We start from the raw sequence: 19,167 nt of genomic DNA on the forward strand, positions 1-19,167 counted from the left end.
TTAATCCTTCCTTAAAAACCAACATTGCGAATCACCTCAAAAACCTTCTGTTGGACTTCTTCTTCCGTAATAGTTTCTAAGTTATCTGAGAAATGATATGTATGATAGAAGATATGATTCTCAGGACTATGTTCTTGAGGAGTCACATCCTCTTCAGGTTTCATTGTACTATCAAATATGAATATGATCTCACGTTCTTCGTCTAGAAAACTCTGCAAATGAAACAAAACCACAGCAACTACAGCACCAACTCGGAAGCGGAATTTGTTGTTCGTTTCATCTACCATAATATCTAATCATAAGCTTATTATCAAGCCTCACTAGTTTCACTCACCATGTTGGAAGGCTTTGAGTAACAGTACTTCTCGATCATATATCGGACTCCATCTTTCGTAGTTACATAGTTCAGTTCTCCAGAAATGACAACGATATCATGGGAATTCAAAAGAGTATTGGCTTTATCAAAATTACCTATCTCGTTATGTATGTACTTCAGACCGAACCTTCAAGCACAGCTTCACAACACTCCTTCAGAACTTTCCAGATTTCAGGATCTCCTTCGTGATCTTTCTCCCAAAATGACTATTTCAAAAAGATAACTTCGTACTGTACCTTGCGGAGATTCTGTAGTTCCTCAGTTGTTAACGCTTTCTTCTTCCCATTCTCAACATATTCCCACTTCTGGATCCCTCCAAGTTGAATATCAGTTCGACTTGCCGAACAACCCATTATTCCCAAAGATCCTGATGATAATGATTGTTGGGATCCCACGAATTGAACAGGATGAAGAAAACCACGATTCCACAAATAGTCTGTGATAATGTCGATTGTTTCTGGATATGCTGGAGATGATGGTTTCAAGGCCCCTGCTGAGTGGGATGTTCACGAACAGACCTGGATGGGTTTCCCTCAAGTCCTAGTGTTGGGAGGCGATAATGATGTAGAGACCTGACATTTGGAGAGATAATGCTGCACCCGCTCAGAAAGTGTTTGCTTCTGTGGCAAATGCCATTGCTCGTTTTGAGCCTGTGACTGTTTGTGCTCCTAAAGAATTGTACACTGTCGCTCGTTCCCTTTTAGATGAGAATGTACGTGTTGTTGAGATGTCAATGAATGACTCTTGGTTCCGTGATACCGGTTTGTTTCTACGGATTTGTATTGACAACTAGGTGCTATCTTCGTGAAGAATGCAGAAGGTGTTGTTCGAGGTACACATTGGACGTTCAATTCGTGGGGAGGTCTGAATGGTGGTTGTTATGATTACTGGGAAGATGATCTGCTTGTGGCTGGCAAGATATGTGACATTGAGCGTTGCAAGCGTTACAAGTATCAGATGATTCTGGAAGGTGGTTCGATCTCCTTTGATGGTGAGGGAACTCTCCTTACAACAGAAGAGTGTCTGTTGAATCCAAATCGTAATCCCAATATGACAAAGGCAGAGATTGAAGCAGAGTTGAAGCGTGGTTTGGGAGTGGAAAAGGTGATTTGGCTTCCCAAGGGTTTGTTTGGTGATGTAGACACCAATGGACATGTTGATAACTTCTGTGTATTTGCTCGTCCTGGAGAAGTGTTGTTATCGTGGACTGACGATGAGAAGGATCCTCAGTATCCCATCAGCCAGGAGGCTTTCAAGCTGTTGGAGGAGGCAACGGATGCGAAGGGTCGTCATCTGAAGATTCACAAGTTGGCCATTCCTTCTGATATCATTCGAACTGCTGAAGAGTTTGGTGGATTGGTGCAGGAGGAAGGAACCATCGAACGTGAAGAGAACCAGCGTCTTCCAGCTTCTTATGTGAACTTCTATTTTGCGAATGGAGCAATCATTTCTCCTTGTTTTGGAGTGAAGGAGGATGCTATGGCTGAGAAGGTGTTCAAAGAGGTGTTCCCTGAGAGAGAAGTGGTGATGGTTCCTACTCGTGAAGTGATTCTGGGAGGAGGTAACATTCACTGTATCACACAACAACAGCCTAAGGGAATTAAGGCTTAGATCCTTTTATAAGTCATTGTTTGTTTAATTATGAGATCCAGAAATTGAGGAAACATAGAGAGTGTTGGCACGGCAATCTTTTCTCTGCAGTTGTCACCAGAAACCTATCTTGATGAAGAGAGGTGAGTCTATAAGTGGTATTTGATTTGTAGGTGAAACTAGAGTGGATGTGTTGGCTCATGCCAATCTCCGTTATCTGGATGAAAAATTAGATGCACTGCAGGAAAAGCATGCATTATCATCAGTAGTATTGTTTTATATTGAGTTTATAATTGTAAGAATGGAGTGGTGATAGAAGGATCCTCAGTAAGTGTGGATTACAATGAGTGGAGTGATCGAGTAATCGATACAACAAATGAATTGTCCGTATGGTTTGTGTTTTGGATGTTCTCTAGTCGTTATACTCCCTTACAGAGCAATGGTTGCACTCCTACAGACGAATTCGTTTGTGTTTACAAAAGCTTTTTGCTGACAATGAGTGTTCATGTACAAATGATCAGCAGCAAAGCCAATATATTGAGGATGTGATGGGACTATTTCTGGTATTTGAGTTATGTGAGAATAATTGCTAGGAAAGAGTTGATTCTATCGTATCAACTCTCAAAGAACGATATAGCCATACACTATCTTCTGCAAGTGATTTAATAGAAGAAAGAGAGCAGTTATTGCGTCAATTGATGAAGTATCAACTAGAAGCAAAATCGAACTCATCTTCTCTTCCGTATCTTACACCAATTTGTACTTATATATAGCACTCTTTCTGGGATCCGATCCAAGCTTACAAATATTGAGACTCGTTTATCGGTGATTCTGCAGCAGGCTCGATCTGAAACACACTCATTTGCCTTTGAGATTGCTGATAAATTGAATTCGTCTTTGCGCATCCTCTTCCATAATGAATCACGTAGTTACTGTCTCGTGCTTATATTCCAGATTCTGTTCTGGCTTCATCTGTATCAAATGAAGAACATCCTAATTTGGATTCTCTTTTGTCTTCAGCTTTTGAAACAAACAATTCCATTGAGAATACTTCGCCTGAGATTGCTTCTCATGATTTATGTCCAGACTCTACTACTCATCAATCATCACTCGAAATATCGTATCGTGAGGATACTGAATTGGATTCAGTATTAACAGGTGATTCGCTCACAACAACTCCTCTTAGTGTGTTAGTTCCTGGTGATCAGCTGTCTCAGTCTCGTGATTCGTGTCTCAATGAAAAAATGAGTACTCGAGAGTCAATCACATCATCGGCTGTGTATGATAAGTTTGTTCATGTTTGGAAAGTGTTTCTAAGTCAAGAGCCTTACGAGCTATTAACAAATGTTTCTTACGACGTTTCTATGGTGTCGGCTACATCATTATTCTCTCTTATGATCACTTCTCGAGGGTCTGTCGTTGCACAACTGGAGAAGGAAGATATGTGTCCGATTGAATCTGGACTCACAGCTGTACCCCTGTCGCAGCGTCATGGGAGTTGTTTGATCCCAGGAATCCAATTAGAACGAGCTCTTCGAGGCAAGCGGTTCACAAGTGTTGCTAGTGGGAACTGTTTCAGTGTGGCATTGAGTTCAGCTGGAGAACTGTATACTTGGGGCAGTGGTGAAGAGGGTGAATTGGGATTGAGTGATGTTCATGAAACAGCAGATCCATTGTTATGTGTAAAGCTGCTGAGTGTGGGTATTGTGAAAGTGGCTTGTGGAGGTCACCATGCGTTGGCATTGGATACTTATGGTCGTGTGTATAGTTGGGGTTTGAATAACCATGGACAGCTAGGACATGGCGATACGGTCAATCGATTCGAACCAGTGATGATTCGTGGTTTGTCTCGTGTTTGTATTTGTGCTGTTTGTGCTGGAGAAGACTTCTCGCTCTGTGTTGACAACAAAGGACGAGCTTATGGTTTTGGTCGAAACGAAGTGGTAAGATAGATAGAGTGGACTGAGAATCAGGGTCAGTGTGGCTTTCTGCCGGCTTCAGATTGCCTTGTTCCTACAACTGTTCGTCAGTTCCCAAGTGAAGTCTGTTCACTTTCCTGTGGTATTGCTCATACAATCGCTCTGTGTAAGAATGGTGAAGTGGTGACTTGGGGATGTGGTGCCTATGGTGAAATGGGAGTTGATTATGCACTCTCGTATGCTACGTCTCCTCAACAAGTTCCGTTATCTCGTCTTCTACATCCAGACGAATGGGTATCCATTGTTCGTGCTGGAGGGCATCGTTGTGCTGTGGTAACTACAGAAGGACGAGTCTTTACATGGGGAGCTAACGAACAACCAGTTCCTTGTGAGTATGTGTCTCAATCGATCCTAGGTCCAATCACTGATGTGGTCCTTACTCCCACAACTACCTACTTCATCCAAGATACTGTTAACCCAACATTGGATACTCCTTCTCTTCCTTCACCTCCTGAACACACTCCTTCTGAATCACGACGGAATTGGCGTTTCTCACGTCGGAATCTGAATGATGAAGAGGTGCGACGAGAACGCTCACAAGAGAAAACACGTTCTTTGTCAATGGAGTGGTAGGCGTATTTCTCTCTATGGATTCTAGGGCCTTATCACAGCGTCAGTTAGAACGTGCTTGGATAGAGGAACTTGATAATCAAGGAACTACTATACGTGCCTCACATACTCTGGATACATTGATAGAGAAGGGAATTCCTCCACGGTTAAGAGCACGAATATGGCCCTTACTACTGGGAAATGTTCTGAAGATCACACCTGAGACATTCAATTTGTGTGATTGATGCTGGTTCTTCACTTGTAGGTATTTGGAGCGAGCACGTGGAGGAATTCGGATTACAGACGAGACACCCCAGTTAGGGAAGGAAGCTACAGTGAGATTGATCGATGAGGATTTAAATCGAACATTTGTGCATTTGGGTTATTTCAGTCCTGGAGAACCAATGTATTACAAGATAAAGGATATTCTACTGGCATATGCCTATTATCGGCCTGATTTGGGATATGTTCAGGGAATGTCATTTTTGGCAGGAATGTTGGCATTGCATATTCCTGATACATATTTGTGTTTTCAGTGTTTAGCAAATCTTCTTGGAAGTGAACATTTGTATGCCTTTTATTCGTTGAAGGTAGGATTTAGGGAATTGGTACAAATCAGACAAGTTTTGTAAAACAGTATTATGAGGTGTTTGACAGTCTGTTTCAAGCAAGCAATCCTCAACTGTTTAGTTATTTACATGTATATGATTATCATACTTTCTCATCATAGACCAATGATATTGAGACAGATCTGTTCCTATTTAAGTGGCTACAGTCGCTCTTTTCTCAGTGTTTCTCCATTGATATTTTGGCTCGCTTATGGGACAATTTCTTGTATGATGGCACTCATTTCTTGTTTCGAACTGCTCTAGCCATTTTGAAACTACTTCAGCCATCGATTATGAAGATGCCTGTAGAAGAATGTATGGCGTTACTGACCTGTTCTGTTCGATTGAGTAATGTGTGGAAGGAAAACATTTCAATGGAATCACTCTTTGCAATGATCGCAAAGATCCGTTTTACTGAAAAGCAACAACAGATGATTGTTGATTTAGTGGGAAATGTCTTCTTTTATGAGGATGGTGAATCAATTTCGAGTTTGTTTTTATTGGTTTGTATTCCCTATAGAATCAAAACAGCGCGCAAAGAATAGATCTGTTGTATTATCTCAAGATGAAGTTCGTCAAGCATTGTCTACAGTATTCTGAGTTAGTTGCATTTGTTTATTGATCCTGACAAACAAAAGAAATAATGTATAAATACGTTTCTCTAAAATCTGGAGGCATCCCACTTTTCCTCAGCGTAATCAGTATGATATCGATTGATCCAGTGAGGATTCCAGGGCTGCTCATATGCCCAAATGGAACGAGCCTTCTTTGGTCCCAGCTACAACTCAGCACATTAGCATAACCTTACAGCTCTCATCTTTGCAAGTACTGCAGGAGGTTGAATCTTGTCTGCATATTGCTTGAACAGTGGAGGGAATTGAGGAGGAAGCTCCTCAACGACATATTTATATCCCTGAGTCTGGCAGAAGCGGATAGCATCTTCCTTGCGATCGAACTTCAGCTGCATCATATCAAAGGGATCACTAAAGCCCAGATCACCAGTGAGTTGGTTTCTCCATTCCCTGTGAGCAGCTAGAGTTTAGAAAAGCAAAAAATAAGTACGATCCGTCGTCCAGCGGACATACCAACCAAGAGTCTTCTTCTTTCCCTCCTGGATGGCATCATCAACCTGGAAGATCTTAACCTACGTGCTAATGCCATTTAAGAACTCCACCAACCACACGATGCTTCTCGTAGGAAGGAACGGGACTCAATCTCTTGATATCAGGATTGACTCTCTCTTCCTTCACAGGAGTAGGAGGAACAGCGAAACGAGACTGAATAGGTTGGGCTAAAACTAAGATACTCGAGATACAACACACCTGTCTGGGCATTGTGTTCAATGACTTGTGGATAGTCCATAGGTGACTCAGTGAGCTTAGGAGGACCAGGTCTTGGTGGAGGAGGAGCAGGCTTTCCCGCAGCAGGCGCAGCAGGCTTTACAGCAGCTGCAGGCTTTCCGGCAGCAGGAGCAGCACCAGCAGCAGGTGCAGCAGGAGCAGCGGGCTTAGCAGGAGCAGCGGGCTTCGAATCAGCAGGAGCAGCCGAAGTAGCAGGGGCAGCGGCGGCTGTACCTGCCAATCGAACTGCTGTGAAACACTTTGCTGGGAGTGACTTTAAACAAACCCTAGACAGCATAATCAGACAACAATGATCTTAAGATGGAAACAAGGATTGTAACTCCTTCCCAAAAGGCTAGTATTTTGGATTACAGAAAAGAGGAACAATTTTGATCAACTTGTATTTGCTTCTATCTCGATAGCAATGAAGTTATTACCAATTCCGTTTGAAGTAATATTATCAGGTAGAATTGTTCTACAGATGGCGTGAGAGATAGTTGAATCGTTTCAACCGTTCTTCCTAGGCTATTTAACGGAGAAACAGGATCAAAGTCTGTCTGATTATACCTGAGTTTTTAATGTGTAGTTTCTCATTCTACTGGAAAGTGGAGCATTTGAGGGAGCTGACTTCTTCTGAAGATATATTGAAGCTGTGCAATCAGATTTATACTTCTTACTTTGAAGTTGGACTAGATAGAGTGATTTTGATAGTCAGGATGCTGTTAGTAAAATTGATTTTACTAAGATATGTCCTATCCATTTGGATAAGCATATTGCTTGGATTCGCCAGATTCTACAGAATGAGATTGTAAATATGAATTTGTTTAGCTATTTACAAGTGATTTTTGTGATTACATGTGATTTTGTAGAATTGTGTATATTATTATATGAAGATAAACTATTATGATGATTTTATAAAAAGTAATTACTATCATGAGTTAGTTGCCTTTCTGGATTATTCTTCTGTGACGCTTACAACATTTGAAGAACATTCTGAAGCCGTTTGGTACATGTGTTGATGAATGGTTATTGTAGTGTCCTGCATCGGTATAACTATGATCATGAATCTATGTATGAATATTCAGAAGCAATTCCAATGCTTGAATTGTTTGTGAGTGTTGATGGTGTTGATTCACCCTCAGAGAATACTGAACGAGGATATGAATGCTTACAATTGCTATTACCTTTTATCTTCGTTTGCCAATTATTACATCAAGAATAGTTGTTTCTGTCATTCTCATTCATATTCAGAGTCTCTTCCTTCGATCCTTCATTCTCAAGTCATAATCCCATTAAAAAATTTACTGGATCGCTTCCCCTATGATGTTCGTCTGCCTCCTCTTTCCTCCAACAATGAACTCCAAAGTCTTCATCTTCCTTCCCTTGTTCCTCAGTATCCTCCAAATTATAGTGAAGAGGCTCTTCAAGACTGGAAGACGTGTGTTGTTGTCTTTGTTCAACGTACTCTCAAGTCATTTCGCTGTAGTATCGATGTATGAGAATGATGGAAGTCACAAATAGAACTTCATTCAGATTGTGAATCAGAGTTATCTAAAAGTGGCTGTGAATTGTCTGTTGGAGATTAAGCGAGATCAGAAGTGTAGGTATGATTATCAAAGGTTAACTATACAGATCTCTCATCACTTTATTTCCGTGAAACATTAATTAGTCATCCCAACTCATTCCATTACAACAAGGGTAAGCAACAGTATTATTTATGTTCCTTACCCCTCCATCATTCATCCAGTCAACTCACTGTCTCTCCAGCAGTATCTGTAGAGGTTCCTACATCTCTGGTATCGAATCTGCAGTTATCTGGGAAGGTTCGTACACAGTCTTCTGATAACCCAGTGGAGAATGGGGCTATTGACAATACTCGCTTGTTCCAGAATAACCTTCTGGTGACTCACCTTATCGATGGTCAGGAGATCCCATGTGGCACGAGTAAATGCTTCTCCATGTGTTGATTGTAGTTTCCAAGCGTTTTTCTGGTACCCTTTTCTTTATCCTCAAAACTTTCCATCTCCCAACTAGTCATGATAACTATCTATTTCAAAGTGAAGTGGGTTAATTTAAATTCTCTCATAATTTAGGGATCAACTTATTATTGTAAGGGATATCCCTTTCAATCACGTCTCTTCATCACTCCTTCTGATGTTGAGCACCTAAATCAGATTGATTCTGATATTCTTGAATACTTATGTGTTCCATTCGCTCCGAATATCACTCTTCTTGCAGATTCTAATAACCGCGGGAATAATGATAGAAGCAAGATTCTGGATGAGACGAGTAATTGTGATTCCTGTCAGTTTAGTTATCCTCCAACGAATGTTTTTGACATCAAGATTGTTCGGATTAGTCCAACTGTTGTATTTGTTGCATTCGTGATCAATGAGGAGGTTACATGGAACTTAGTAGGGATAACCAATAGTGTTTATGCCATAGTCACAATCTGAAACCGATTTGGGAATATCTCCCAATACGCAGTCTCTTCTCTCTCAACTCCCAATAACCGTCCAGATTCTGGACCATTTGCTTGTGGTACGTCAACCCCTCATCTTCTTCTTGTTGTTACCTTTGGAGATTTCTCCTGAAAGTCTTCCTAACGTAACTCACTGTCTTCAGTCTCTTCTCTACAGCAATTCAACCATCTGGATGCTCCTACGTAAGCAATACCCTAGACGGTTACGATCATCGTCGTCTGGCGATAGTTCACAGGATCTTGAAGAGAGGACGAACCAGATTGCAAAACGGATTGAAGAGGAAATGATAAATGTGGTCAGATCCTGGTTGTCAGAGCAACAACCAGAGTTGTTAGAATTGGTGAATTTGATGAAGGAAGAGAAACCAAGTGATTCTGGAGAAGAAAGTGGATTCATTCAGGATGTACCAGTAATGTTACAAAATGGGGAGAAGTATGGTTTATCAGAGAGTGTTCAAGTAAATATGCATTGTGTGACACAGGAAGAGAAATCAGACGTTCTTTCGGAAATGCTTATTCCAGTACCAACTTCTCAATTGCTGAGGAAACTACGATCTGATTTGCTTCTTCATATTTTTTACAGTATATTCATCAAGATGAATATACTTGTATACAGCAATAGTGTGTACAAATTAGCGGCGATTTTTGACACGTTGACAAGAATGGCAAGAATCGCGGGAATTGAGTATTACGGTATTCCTTATTATACTGAGTCTCTCTTTCTACATAATGACATCCTGTTGCCCACGGCGGAATATTCTACCGATACAAATGCATCATTCTTCGCTTGTGTATACTGTAGTAATAACGCTGTAAAAAAGTGACATTGTTGTTCTAATCATAACATATAGGTTCATTTCTCTACCACGAGTAACTGTTTGGGATGCTGACGATGATGTTCTATTCACTGCAGGTCGCAAACTGACGGATTCTGGTTACTAATGAATCATAGAATGAGACATAGATCTTGTTGTATTCTCTCCATGGGGTTTGACTCTTCGTCCCAAGACTGTCTACTTCAATGTTACTGATTTTTCTTTTTCTGCTTCTATTGTAAGAAAATAAGTCATATTTCATTCTAGAAGGCAGAAGATGAAATGAAGGAATGGGAACAATCGTTTGTGAAAATGAAATATGAAATGATTCAACAAATACAGAACTATTCATCTCTTCTGTTTTGTGACGATCAAGTGAGATTGGTTCATGTTCATAAGTTCTAGCTTTTCTTCTGTATTCATATCGATATGATGAAGAATGTCATTCCCAAGAAGGATATTCATTATATGTCAATACTGATGGAAATGCCAGTAGGATGTCATATTAGCATGTTCACTATAGTCTTTTCCAAAGTTGATATTGGATTACCTTTATGAAAATGTACATTTTATGTGGGATAATGTTGATAACATGAAGTGATTATTGTTTGTTGGTTCTTATTGAGGTAATCGAAATACAAGATACTCAAGTAAGAACTTATTCAAAGAAACAACGAATCGAGTCCGAACTCTCAATACACAATTGCCCTTAATATTCATATCTTCAAATGATTTCCCTCTTGAATTCTAATAATTACGGTTCCTATAAGCAATCTACCTCATTTACAGTAATACGAGGCATCGTCATATACAACTCACTTAACTCGTTTTCCATATGATTATCATACATATCCAATTCCACTAAATCCAACAGAAAACCCACATCATCCGACAACAGGAAATTCCGTTGAAGTTTTGTTCCATCAGGATAAACTACTCTCAATCGAACTAATTCACCTTCATATAACTCATTCTAATAAGTTCATACCTTCTGTTGGTTCGATTGGAATATGTTCTCGAATCACCTCCATTCGCTCTGAACGAGTCGAATCTATAGGAGATACTATGGATTCTTCCGTCTCTTCTGCTGTTGCACTTTCCATCTGCGATTAAACACATCCTCAGACTCTACCATTTGTCGATCTGCTTCTAACGCAGCTTCATATTCCCGTTGCTGTTGCTCTGCCAAACGACGGTTTTCTTCAATGCGTTGTCGCTATAAATCAGTTTATTGATCGAGTTTCTACTGCAAGTTCCTCTTCTTGGATTTCAGCGAGAGCACCAGATATTACGGTGTTCAGTGAAGTGAGGAACTGGTCAGCATTCATTCCATCTACACCTCACAACTCAACAAAGATGATACTGGAATATCGAATGACTCCCAGAAGGGTTAGAGGTGAGGTCTCGTCCTTCTTCATCAGCATAATAACAGTAGGTAGCTCCAAAATCGGGAAATTCATCTCCAAGAACTAACCGTCAAACAAATAGTAAATCTGTACTAACGAATAACCATACTTTGAAGTGACATCACAACCCCAACAAACACAATCCTTTTTCAAGTATTCCACAACAGAAGGAGATGAAAGCACCCTATTCATCAATATCGCGTACAAATAACAACTTTTGAAAAGCTTCTTCATTTTCATGAAGAGGAGATGACATATAAACGAGAATCGGTTTCTGCTCAATTCGAGCAATTGTTACCTATCTTATCATAGAATACATGAGTCGTTACGGCATCCATAAGTGAAGAATCCATAAACTGGTTACAGTCTTCACCATGTTTCTCACGAAACATATTACTAAACTTCTTTCCCTCCGAATTTGACTCGCTAATCAATGTTTCCTCATCTGAATCTCTTGCCTGAGGAGTAAATACAACTACATGTGATCTCTCTCAAGTCTCAGCAACAATCTGGAAATGTTGAAGATAATGTTGAAAATAAATTACTAAAAATATCAGCTACACTGTTCATTGTCAATTGATAGAGTGGTCAACCTTAGAATACAACTCCAAATTAGTTCCTTTTCAGGAATACCAGTATTTGTCCAGAATCTTCTGATGTATGACGTCATCTTTTCTACAGTGAGCTATGTTAGCAAATATTGTAAAAGCTGCAATTCGTGATCTTTTTGTGAATGAACTGATAATTAGGTTGCAATATGCCCCCATTCTTTGGAGTTGTTCGCTCTTTTTCTCAAGCTGTTGCAAAACCGAGACGTGTATATAAAGAGAAAGCTGTTTCAACAATAGAAAACAACGATCTCGACAATTCTCTCGAAGTACAGAAAAGGAGAAAAGCTTACAATGAGCACTGCATACTCCTATCCAGAAGTAATAGCGATATTTTATTTCAATAATAGGCTATGCATGTGGATCAAGCTGGACTTGATATGATTCTTGTTGGCGATTCCGTTGGAATGACAGAAATGGGTTATTCGAGCACATTACCTGTTAATCTCGAAGATACTATTCTCTTTAGTAAGTGCGTATCTCGGTATGGTTTGAGGTTGTTTCTAAAACATAGTGGAGCAAAGTATCCTCTGATTATCGGAGATATGCCGTTTGGTTCGTATGAGGAGTCAATTTCTCAGTGTATTCATAATTGTATTCGTTTGACGAAGGAAGGAGGTGTGGATGGAGTCAAATTGGAAGGAGGTGTGCGTCGTCAGAAGGAGGCGAAAGCTCTTACTGACTGTGGAATTGCTGTAATGGGTCATATCGGTCTAACCCCGCAATCTGTTAATGTTTTAGGTGGATTCAAGATTCAAGGTAAATCCTGTATAGGTAATTAAGTGAGTTTCATGAGTAGTTGATGCCGTAATGAAATTAATCGAAGATGCCAAGGCTCTAGAAGAGGCTGGTTGCTTCTCGTTTGTTATTGAGTGCGTTCCTGAGATTGTGGGAACGATCATTACCAAGAGTGTTCATATTCCCTCTATTGGTATTGGAGCTGGTTCTGGATGTAGTGGACAAGTACTTGTATATCATGATATGTTGGGCTTGCTTGATCATCCTCTGAAGCCAAAAGTCCTAGAGATCTTTTGTATTCACTTGTAGAGTCCTCCGTCATTTTGCAAACAATATGGAAATATGGCAAAAGTGGCGCATGAGGGGTTGGTAAATTTCAACAAGGATGTGAAGGAAAAACGATTCCCATCCCCTGAAAATTGCGCTTACAAGATTCCTGAAGGTGAAATGGAGAAGATCCAAGAATTGTTGGAAAGAGTATCCAAAGAGGTAGATATCGATCTGAGTAAGAATATTTCTGAAGGTGAAACAACGAAACTTTACTAGATCGAAGAGTGTTTGTTCATTAACTAATTGTAGCGATGGAGGCAACTGCATTGATGCGAGAAGTGACATATCTGAGCAAAGATACAAAAGAATTGGCTGCAAATATGCTGAAACTCGAACCTGTTGCTGATGTGGTAGTATTATCAGAGATATTATGACAGTAGTCTTTAGAAGAACATCTTACGTCAGATACTGCAGAGATTGCCCTATTATTGGAAAAGAGAGACGAACTTGTTATGCGGTGTCTTGACCAATATCGGGATTCAATGGTTCAACATTCTATTGTTTATAATGAGTAGGATATAACTGAAGAGGGGATCAAGGAATCAATTGTCACAAATATCGCTCATGAGCGAGCAGGAATAGATACATCTTATCACGAATTCTGCATTTCCTTTGCACAGATGACAAACATTGTTATTGATATTATTCGTTCTCATTCTTTAGGCAAGACAGCCTCATGACCAAGATGAAGATATGGAAATTGGGGTGGTTGAAGCAAACCCAGAGAATCGTTTTAAATGTCCAATCACTGGAGAACTATTTGAAAATCCTGTTAAGAAGTATAGGTAGGTGTGGAGATTGATTGATAGTGAATCTTGTGGTCACACATACAGTAAGGAAGGAATTATGAACTACCTAAAGAAAAGGAGCTTTGCTGTGTGTCCTGTTGCTGGTTGTGACAAGACAGTTGATGTAAATTCACTAGTTCCTGATGAAGACATGGCTTGGAAAATGGTTTGAGATGGTTTGTGGGTTCATCTGTAGTCGCAACTCAATATAAAATAGTCTGTATCTTTAGTTTGTATTTTCTTTAGCTTTCTATTTGTTGGAATAAATTGACTTGCTCTTATGGAGGAGTATTTGAAGATGGTTGTTTCAGCACAGAAAGAGGATCTTGACGGTATTTCAAAGGATACTATGATCCGCAATCTAAGTTTATCTGAAACAATTGAGAAAGTATGTCGTTGTAATCAACATACATAATGGTAGATTTGTTCTACAAAGTCATCACTTCAATTGGAAGAACTAGTAGTGTTATATCATACTATGGACTATGGTATTGATTCAACTTCACTAAAACATGGTGGGAACTGAGATTCACTTGTTATGTAGCTACAATTGTATTTATCTCGCTTATACTACGAAATCCAACATTTAAGAAGATGGACAGCGACACTCGGAAGTATATCTTCCAATACTGTGTGGAGAAGGGATATTCGGAATACCTAAGCTCTGTACCTTTGTAGTGAATAGTTGATAATTTAGACAATGGCAAAAGAGTTGTATGCTACAAGTCATTGGAAATCTCTACAGGAGGAGCAGCTAACAATCACAGATTTGCTTTCAACCGTTTTGTTTCACCCCCGGTTGTATACGATGGGAGAGTTACAGAACTGTTTCACTCGCTGGTCCTTGTCATCTTCTGCTATTCAGTTACAAACCAAAGCGAAGCTTCTGAATTCAACACTTCTGCGGCAGATGAACACTTCGTCAAAAGAATCCTTAGCTTCATTTACGCACCACTTTTCATCGTTGATGCATTCTGATTCTTCCATTCTTGTCCTGTCAACATCATTGGCTTATCGGATAGGATACTGCCGTTACCTCTTTTGTTCTTACCTTTATTCCAGATTTGTCTGTCAAGTATTTAGGATCCATCGATGTTGACTCTCCTCTCAAAGAGAATTCTCTCCGTTATTATCTATGGAAGCAATTGGAGACGTATATCCTCAATCTGACATGGAGTGTCTTGAATGCTCCTCTTCATTATATGTAGGAACCCAAAGATAGCTACCGGGAATCCTCGGTTCTTGCACCATTTGTATTGGTTTCTAATGTATATTCTCTGTTCTTTGCCTGTCACTACTCCTTTTCGTTCATGGAAGCTATTTCCCCGCTTGTTGTTCAAACATCTATTTGTCTGTTAGATACGTTAGCAATTATTGGGGAAATAAAGGATAGTACATATGAACTGAATGAGTATCTGGTGATTCTATGGAGTTGTCTGCTTCTCTGCTCTTCTGGTGAAAAACAAGTTCAATTTACAAAGAAATTACTCAAAATGGTAGAAGAGGGTATTCATGCTCCAGAAGGAAAGAAATGGTTTGATAAGTGTTTTAGTTAGATGTGATGTGTTGCACTAGAGGTTCGTTTATTGTATGAAACACATAAAGACACTTCTGTAGGTGACAAGATTATTGAATGCACATCCCAAGGATACAACTATTTGTAACATATAATCCATATCACTTACAACAGAATTATCACTTCGATAGTCAACCACTTCAGAAGAAGAAATAGCCAACCATCTCACAACAATGTGAAACTAGGCATTATAGAAAGAGTAGAAGAACAACAGGATCTAAGATTGTAGCAATTTCAGCAAGATCGTAACAATCAAATCCTTTCTACATATCAATTCACGAACCATGAGTAACAGAGCTATCTTGTGTTTGCACTGCAACAATATCTCCAACACGAGGAAGCCAACGTCGTGATACAGGAATGGATTGAAAGAACTGGTTTGGGTACACAAACTCTGGTGTAGTGGGGTCCGTTTCTTTGCTTAATCCACGATAATGGGTGAGCAAAATGAGAGGGATCAGAGCAACAGAGGGAACTAATTGCCAAGGAAGTTGTACAATCGATAATACGTGTTCTGTATCTTTCGAAAACTGTACTTTACATACATACACAAGACATCGTTGGAGAATGGTCAAAAGGAATCTCTCAAAAAAAGGATGAAAGTACGCCCTACATTAACGATGGTGATTTCTGCCCATTCTTTAGATCCACCTTGGGATTGTTGTTTCAACTGTTCTAAGGAGACCAACGATCCTTGTTGGGATTGGGAAGCAAACAACATCTCAGCGAGCTGAATTTGGTTTTGATACGACTACACTTCAGTGCAATGATCAAGATTACCGGGATATGAACAGCCATAACATCTCCTTTTGAGCAATCTGTGAGTCTCTCATTATATTTACTCCAATAATTGAACATAAAGAGTCGTCTTCGAAGAGTGGAGAGAATCAGATCACTCACAGATCTCGGAAGATGCGAAGTATGAGCAGGCCGTTGTATCACCTCATTCTCTTGTTTCTTGATCAGCGAGAATAGAGATGGAAACTCAGTAGCGAGGTCGATTGAAGGTACAGATACCCACGAAATGTCATTCTTGTGTTTCTCATTATCTGAATCTTATAGAGGGTGAAATAGATACACAATCGATACAACGAAGGAAATTCGGAACAAAGAAGGGTTTCAATGGATGGAGCTACAGGAATGGTTGTTTGTCGCTGTTTAAACTGATTGTCACAGTAGTTCAAGAGGCTTACGGGCAATACAGATACAGTGGGAATTGATTTTGGATTCTGCTGGATTCGAGGACGTTTATAATCTTCGGCAGTTTGAAATGTGATTTCCTTCTTTTGAAAAGCCTCCAGAAGCAATTGAGCAAGTCGGATCTTATTGATTCCTCGTGGAACAAACTTTGCATTTTGTGTAAGGATAAAAATGATATCGCGCATAGCTAGAGTTGAGGACATCATTAGATGAGACAGTATTCTTTTCGAATTGAATCTACTGTCAACGGCTTTCCACGAAGTCGATTGATAAGAAAGGCATAATAACGTTCTTCCTCCAGAGGTTGGATTACTGGCAGTGGACTCAGAGAAGATGGTTTTCGCTTTCTCTGTTGCTTGGGTTGTTGCTCTTCCACAGAAGGAGCTTTTTCTTCACGAATTGCGGGAACCGTGACAGAAATGACGTTGTTGTCTTGTTCAACAGGCTGCGACAGTGGAGTTACTTGTTTCTGAATTTCATTTTCATCATTCTTGTTTTCAGACTCTGTTACAACGGGAATGGGCTGAGTTTGCTGTTTTACATTACCTTGAACATGGAGAACAGGTGTAGAATGAGAAGATGTAGTCGATGGACTATTGAATGCTTCATTCAACTGAGATAGAAATTGAATTTGAGATGACTGCGGTACAGCCTTCTTGTTGCGAAGACTATAGAGAACAGGCTATGTCAGAATCCTTTCTTAGATATACTGATGTTTCAGATTCCGAAGCTGTTTCATTATCGCTTATTCGAGCTGAAGGTGTCAAACCAGTCTTATCAGATGAGCCTTTTCTTGTTTGTACCGAGTCCATGTAGTTCGTAAATGTCAAACGTTTAGGATCTAAGCTTTACATCCATTGTAAGTGCAAAATACCATCCTCATTCTCGATTATTCGGGGCATGATTCTGTTTGATAGGAATTGCGAAGAAAGTACAAATTTGTAATTAGCTCATCCTTTTACATTGTTCTGTTTTGTTTATTCGCGATAAACCATCCATCAATGATCCTACGGCTTGTCCTAAACACAAAACGTCTATTGTTTCCACATGCAAGTGGTCAGTTAAAGGCAAAGAGAGAAGGATAGTTACGTTGTAGTTAATCATTCTTTACATTGTATTTGGTTTCGTAGACCAATTGTAACGAAATTTAGAAGGCTCGTTTAACAATGTAGATGAATATCGTTCCTGTCCGTAACACTCTTCGGAGGACTCTTGCCATTGTGGCACCTGGAAATGTAGTCAATAAACTTTTCATGTGATTGTAGATACGTCAATTCTCGTTACCGGCAGTAACGGCTCATAGTTCTCAGTATGCCCTGTGGCTAATGAGATGGAAATACAGATATGGTAAACAAATAAGACAAATGCATACAAACCCCTCCAAAGAAGGCAAGGGTAGAAAGTTTCGGTTCTGTGTAATTTCGTTGTAGATGCTGCAGATTCCCTAAAAGAGTCTTCAAAGAATGCTGCAGAGAAGGACGTTGTAAGTGAAGTGAGAGAAAGCATCCAGAAGCAGAAAGAGATGGAGGACAAGTCATGGAATGCTGGATCTGAAGGTATGAAAGAACCATTTTTAATGATATTTTAGTTCCTAAGGATGTGAAAGAGTCCACTTCGTCAGATTCCTTTTCTGATGCGATGAACAATATGCTGAATGAAGGTGATATCCCTTCTTTCATGAAGAAGATTATGGGAAAGGAAAAGTCCACCTCAGCAAAGAATGGAGCGGAATCCATGGCAACTCCAGAAGAAGTGGATGCTTTTGTCAAAGAGGAGGAAGAGTTGATCAATCGTTGTGACAGTGCTGTAAAAGAGTTGGAGACAGGTCTCGAAAAGAAGACTCTTCCATTCTTTGTACGACCTATGGCCAAACAGTTAATAAACAATCTGAAATCCATTCGATCTAAAGCAGAGAGTCGTCTTTCGGAATTACGAAATCCTGAAGCAAAATCCAATGCTTCAGAAATGCGCTCTGAAATCAAATCGGGTGAGAACAGTGCTGGAGAAGGAAAACCTGAAGCCAGTAAGGCTGCAGCAAGTGAAACCACTACCAAGAAGGCTGCAGAGACTAGCAATGCTGGAGATGCTAAGGAGGCCAAATACTCCGAGAAGCCAAAAAGTGCCTCATCGAAACCGGAAGATGTGATGTCTGAGTTTATGAAAACACTGAAGAAGAATTTTACTGGAGATAACAATGTTTGTTCATGGAAGGAGGTTAATGTGTAGAATGGATGGTCATCTCTCATCATCTATTCAGCTGTGTTCGCTGTCACATTAGCTCTCCTCAGTCGAGGTGGAGGCAACAATAATCACATTTCCTATGACGAATTTGTTAAGGAATTCTTATTGAAGGGAAATGTGAAAGAAATAATATTGACAGAAAAAGGACGGATTTATGTAGAAATCGTGGATGGTAGTTCTAGAGTGTGATCATGACATTCAGATTTCCAAGGAAGTAATGGAAAGACGTATTCAGCAAAGAAGGAGAATCAACCGATTCACTACAGTTTCGATGTTCCTGATACTGGTGACTTTATGAAGAATGTGGAGGAGATGCAACTGGAACTAGGACTTGCTCGTGAAGACTTCGTTCCCATGTCATATCGTACAGCGACTGTGGGGAACGATACAGTCTCCACATTGATCTCTCTTGCGATGTTTGTTTTGATTGCGAGCATGTTCTTCCCTCGGAAGGGAGGCATGAATAACATGATGTCCAAAGCCATGGGAATCGAACCCAAATCGATTGAGATTGTAAAGAATACTGGAGTAGAAATGAGAA

The 19,167-nt window shown here is 39.9% G+C and overlaps 9 protein-coding genes across 9 annotated transcripts; 5 read left to right on the top strand and 4 right to left on the bottom strand.

Annotated features, from left to right (window-relative positions):
- Positions 1–11: 11 nt before the first annotated feature.
- Positions 12–729, bottom strand: JH06_5440 (hypothetical protein; the record flags this gene model as incomplete). The annotated part of the gene is made up of 4 exons (XM_014670922.1): positions 12–292; positions 322–471; positions 504–582; positions 613–729. 4 exons carry the CDS (start codon positions 727–729, stop codon positions 12–14), a joined length of 627 nt encoding a protein of 208 aa, XP_014526408.1.
- Positions 730–820: 91 nt separating this feature from the next.
- On the top strand, positions 821–1,987 carry JH06_5441 (agmatine deiminase; the record flags this gene model as incomplete). The annotated part of the gene is made up of 3 exons (XM_014670923.1): positions 821–913; positions 945–1,137; positions 1,170–1,987. 3 exons carry the CDS (start codon positions 821–823, stop codon positions 1,985–1,987), a joined length of 1,104 nt encoding a protein of 367 aa, XP_014526409.1.
- A 1,373-nt stretch (positions 1,988–3,360) lies between these two features.
- On the top strand, positions 3,361–5,702 carry JH06_3477 (hypothetical protein; the record flags this gene model as incomplete). The annotated part of the gene is given in 7 exon segments (XM_014670924.1): positions 3,361–3,909; positions 3,940–4,511; positions 4,544–4,729; positions 4,760–5,084; positions 5,096–5,194; positions 5,225–5,591; positions 5,623–5,702. 7 exon segments carry the CDS (start codon positions 3,361–3,363, stop codon positions 5,700–5,702), a joined length of 2,178 nt encoding a protein of 725 aa, XP_014526410.1.
- A 61-nt stretch (positions 5,703–5,763) lies between these two features.
- Positions 5,764–6,740, bottom strand: JH06_3478 (NADH dehydrogenase FE-S protein; the record flags this gene model as incomplete). The annotated part of the gene is made up of 5 exons (XM_014670925.1): positions 5,764–5,880; positions 5,911–6,134; positions 6,165–6,246; positions 6,281–6,393; positions 6,425–6,740. The coding sequence occupies 5 exons, from the start codon at positions 6,738–6,740 to the stop codon at positions 5,764–5,766; spliced, it is 852 nt and encodes a 283-aa protein (XP_014526411.1).
- A 280-nt stretch (positions 6,741–7,020) lies between these two features.
- Positions 7,021–10,340, top strand: JH06_3479 (hypothetical protein; the record flags this gene model as incomplete). Its single annotated transcript, XM_014670926.1, has 15 exons — positions 7,021–7,125; positions 7,158–7,280; positions 7,312–7,448; positions 7,478–7,559; positions 7,585–7,935; positions 7,964–8,046; positions 8,112–8,386; positions 8,416–8,504; positions 8,536–8,856; positions 8,888–9,744; positions 9,776–9,858; positions 9,889–9,977; positions 10,007–10,114; positions 10,145–10,231; positions 10,263–10,340. 15 exons carry the CDS (start codon positions 7,021–7,023, stop codon positions 10,338–10,340), a joined length of 2,868 nt encoding a protein of 955 aa, XP_014526412.1.
- Positions 10,341–10,357: 17 nt separating this feature from the next.
- JH06_3480 (FAS-associated factor like) lies at positions 10,358–11,537 on the bottom strand (the record flags this gene model as incomplete). The annotated part of the gene is made up of 9 exons (XM_014670927.1): positions 10,358–10,486; positions 10,518–10,696; positions 10,728–10,842; positions 10,872–10,955; positions 10,987–11,072; positions 11,103–11,208; positions 11,239–11,329; positions 11,361–11,443; positions 11,475–11,537. 9 exons carry the CDS (start codon positions 11,535–11,537, stop codon positions 10,358–10,360), a joined length of 936 nt encoding a protein of 311 aa, XP_014526413.1.
- Positions 11,538–11,832: 295 nt separating this feature from the next.
- JH06_3481 (3-methyl-2-oxobutanoate hydroxymethyltransferase mitochondrial) lies at positions 11,833–13,037 on the top strand (the record flags this gene model as incomplete). Its single annotated transcript, XM_014670928.1, has 7 exons — positions 11,833–11,863; positions 11,895–11,962; positions 11,994–12,074; positions 12,104–12,237; positions 12,268–12,512; positions 12,553–12,770; positions 12,801–13,037. The coding sequence occupies 7 exons, from the start codon at positions 11,833–11,835 to the stop codon at positions 13,035–13,037; spliced, it is 1,014 nt and encodes a 337-aa protein (XP_014526414.1).
- A 2,155-nt stretch (positions 13,038–15,192) lies between these two features.
- On the bottom strand, positions 15,193–17,287 carry JH06_3482 (hypothetical protein; the record flags this gene model as incomplete). The annotated part of the gene is made up of 9 exons (XM_014670929.1): positions 15,193–15,366; positions 15,395–15,448; positions 15,479–15,769; positions 15,799–15,936; positions 15,966–16,234; positions 16,264–16,572; positions 16,602–17,067; positions 17,096–17,226; positions 17,260–17,287. The coding sequence occupies 9 exons, from the start codon at positions 17,285–17,287 to the stop codon at positions 15,193–15,195; spliced, it is 1,860 nt and encodes a 619-aa protein (XP_014526415.1).
- A 270-nt stretch (positions 17,288–17,557) lies between these two features.
- Positions 17,558–19,093, top strand: JH06_3483 (ATPase; the record flags this gene model as incomplete). Its single annotated transcript, XM_014670930.1, has 7 exons — positions 17,558–17,620; positions 17,651–17,780; positions 17,816–17,941; positions 17,974–18,581; positions 18,612–18,798; positions 18,829–18,982; positions 19,018–19,093. 7 exons carry the CDS (start codon positions 17,558–17,560, stop codon positions 19,091–19,093), a joined length of 1,344 nt encoding a protein of 447 aa, XP_014526416.1.
- Between the last annotated feature and the right edge of the window lie 74 nt (positions 19,094–19,167).

This window comes from Blastocystis sp. subtype 4, assembly GCF_000743755.1.
Source record: "Blastocystis sp. subtype 4 strain WR1 chromosome Unknown seqid_0213, whole genome shotgun sequence".
Lineage (NCBI taxonomy): Eukaryota > Bigyra > Opalinata > Blastocystidae > Blastocystis > Blastocystis sp. subtype 4.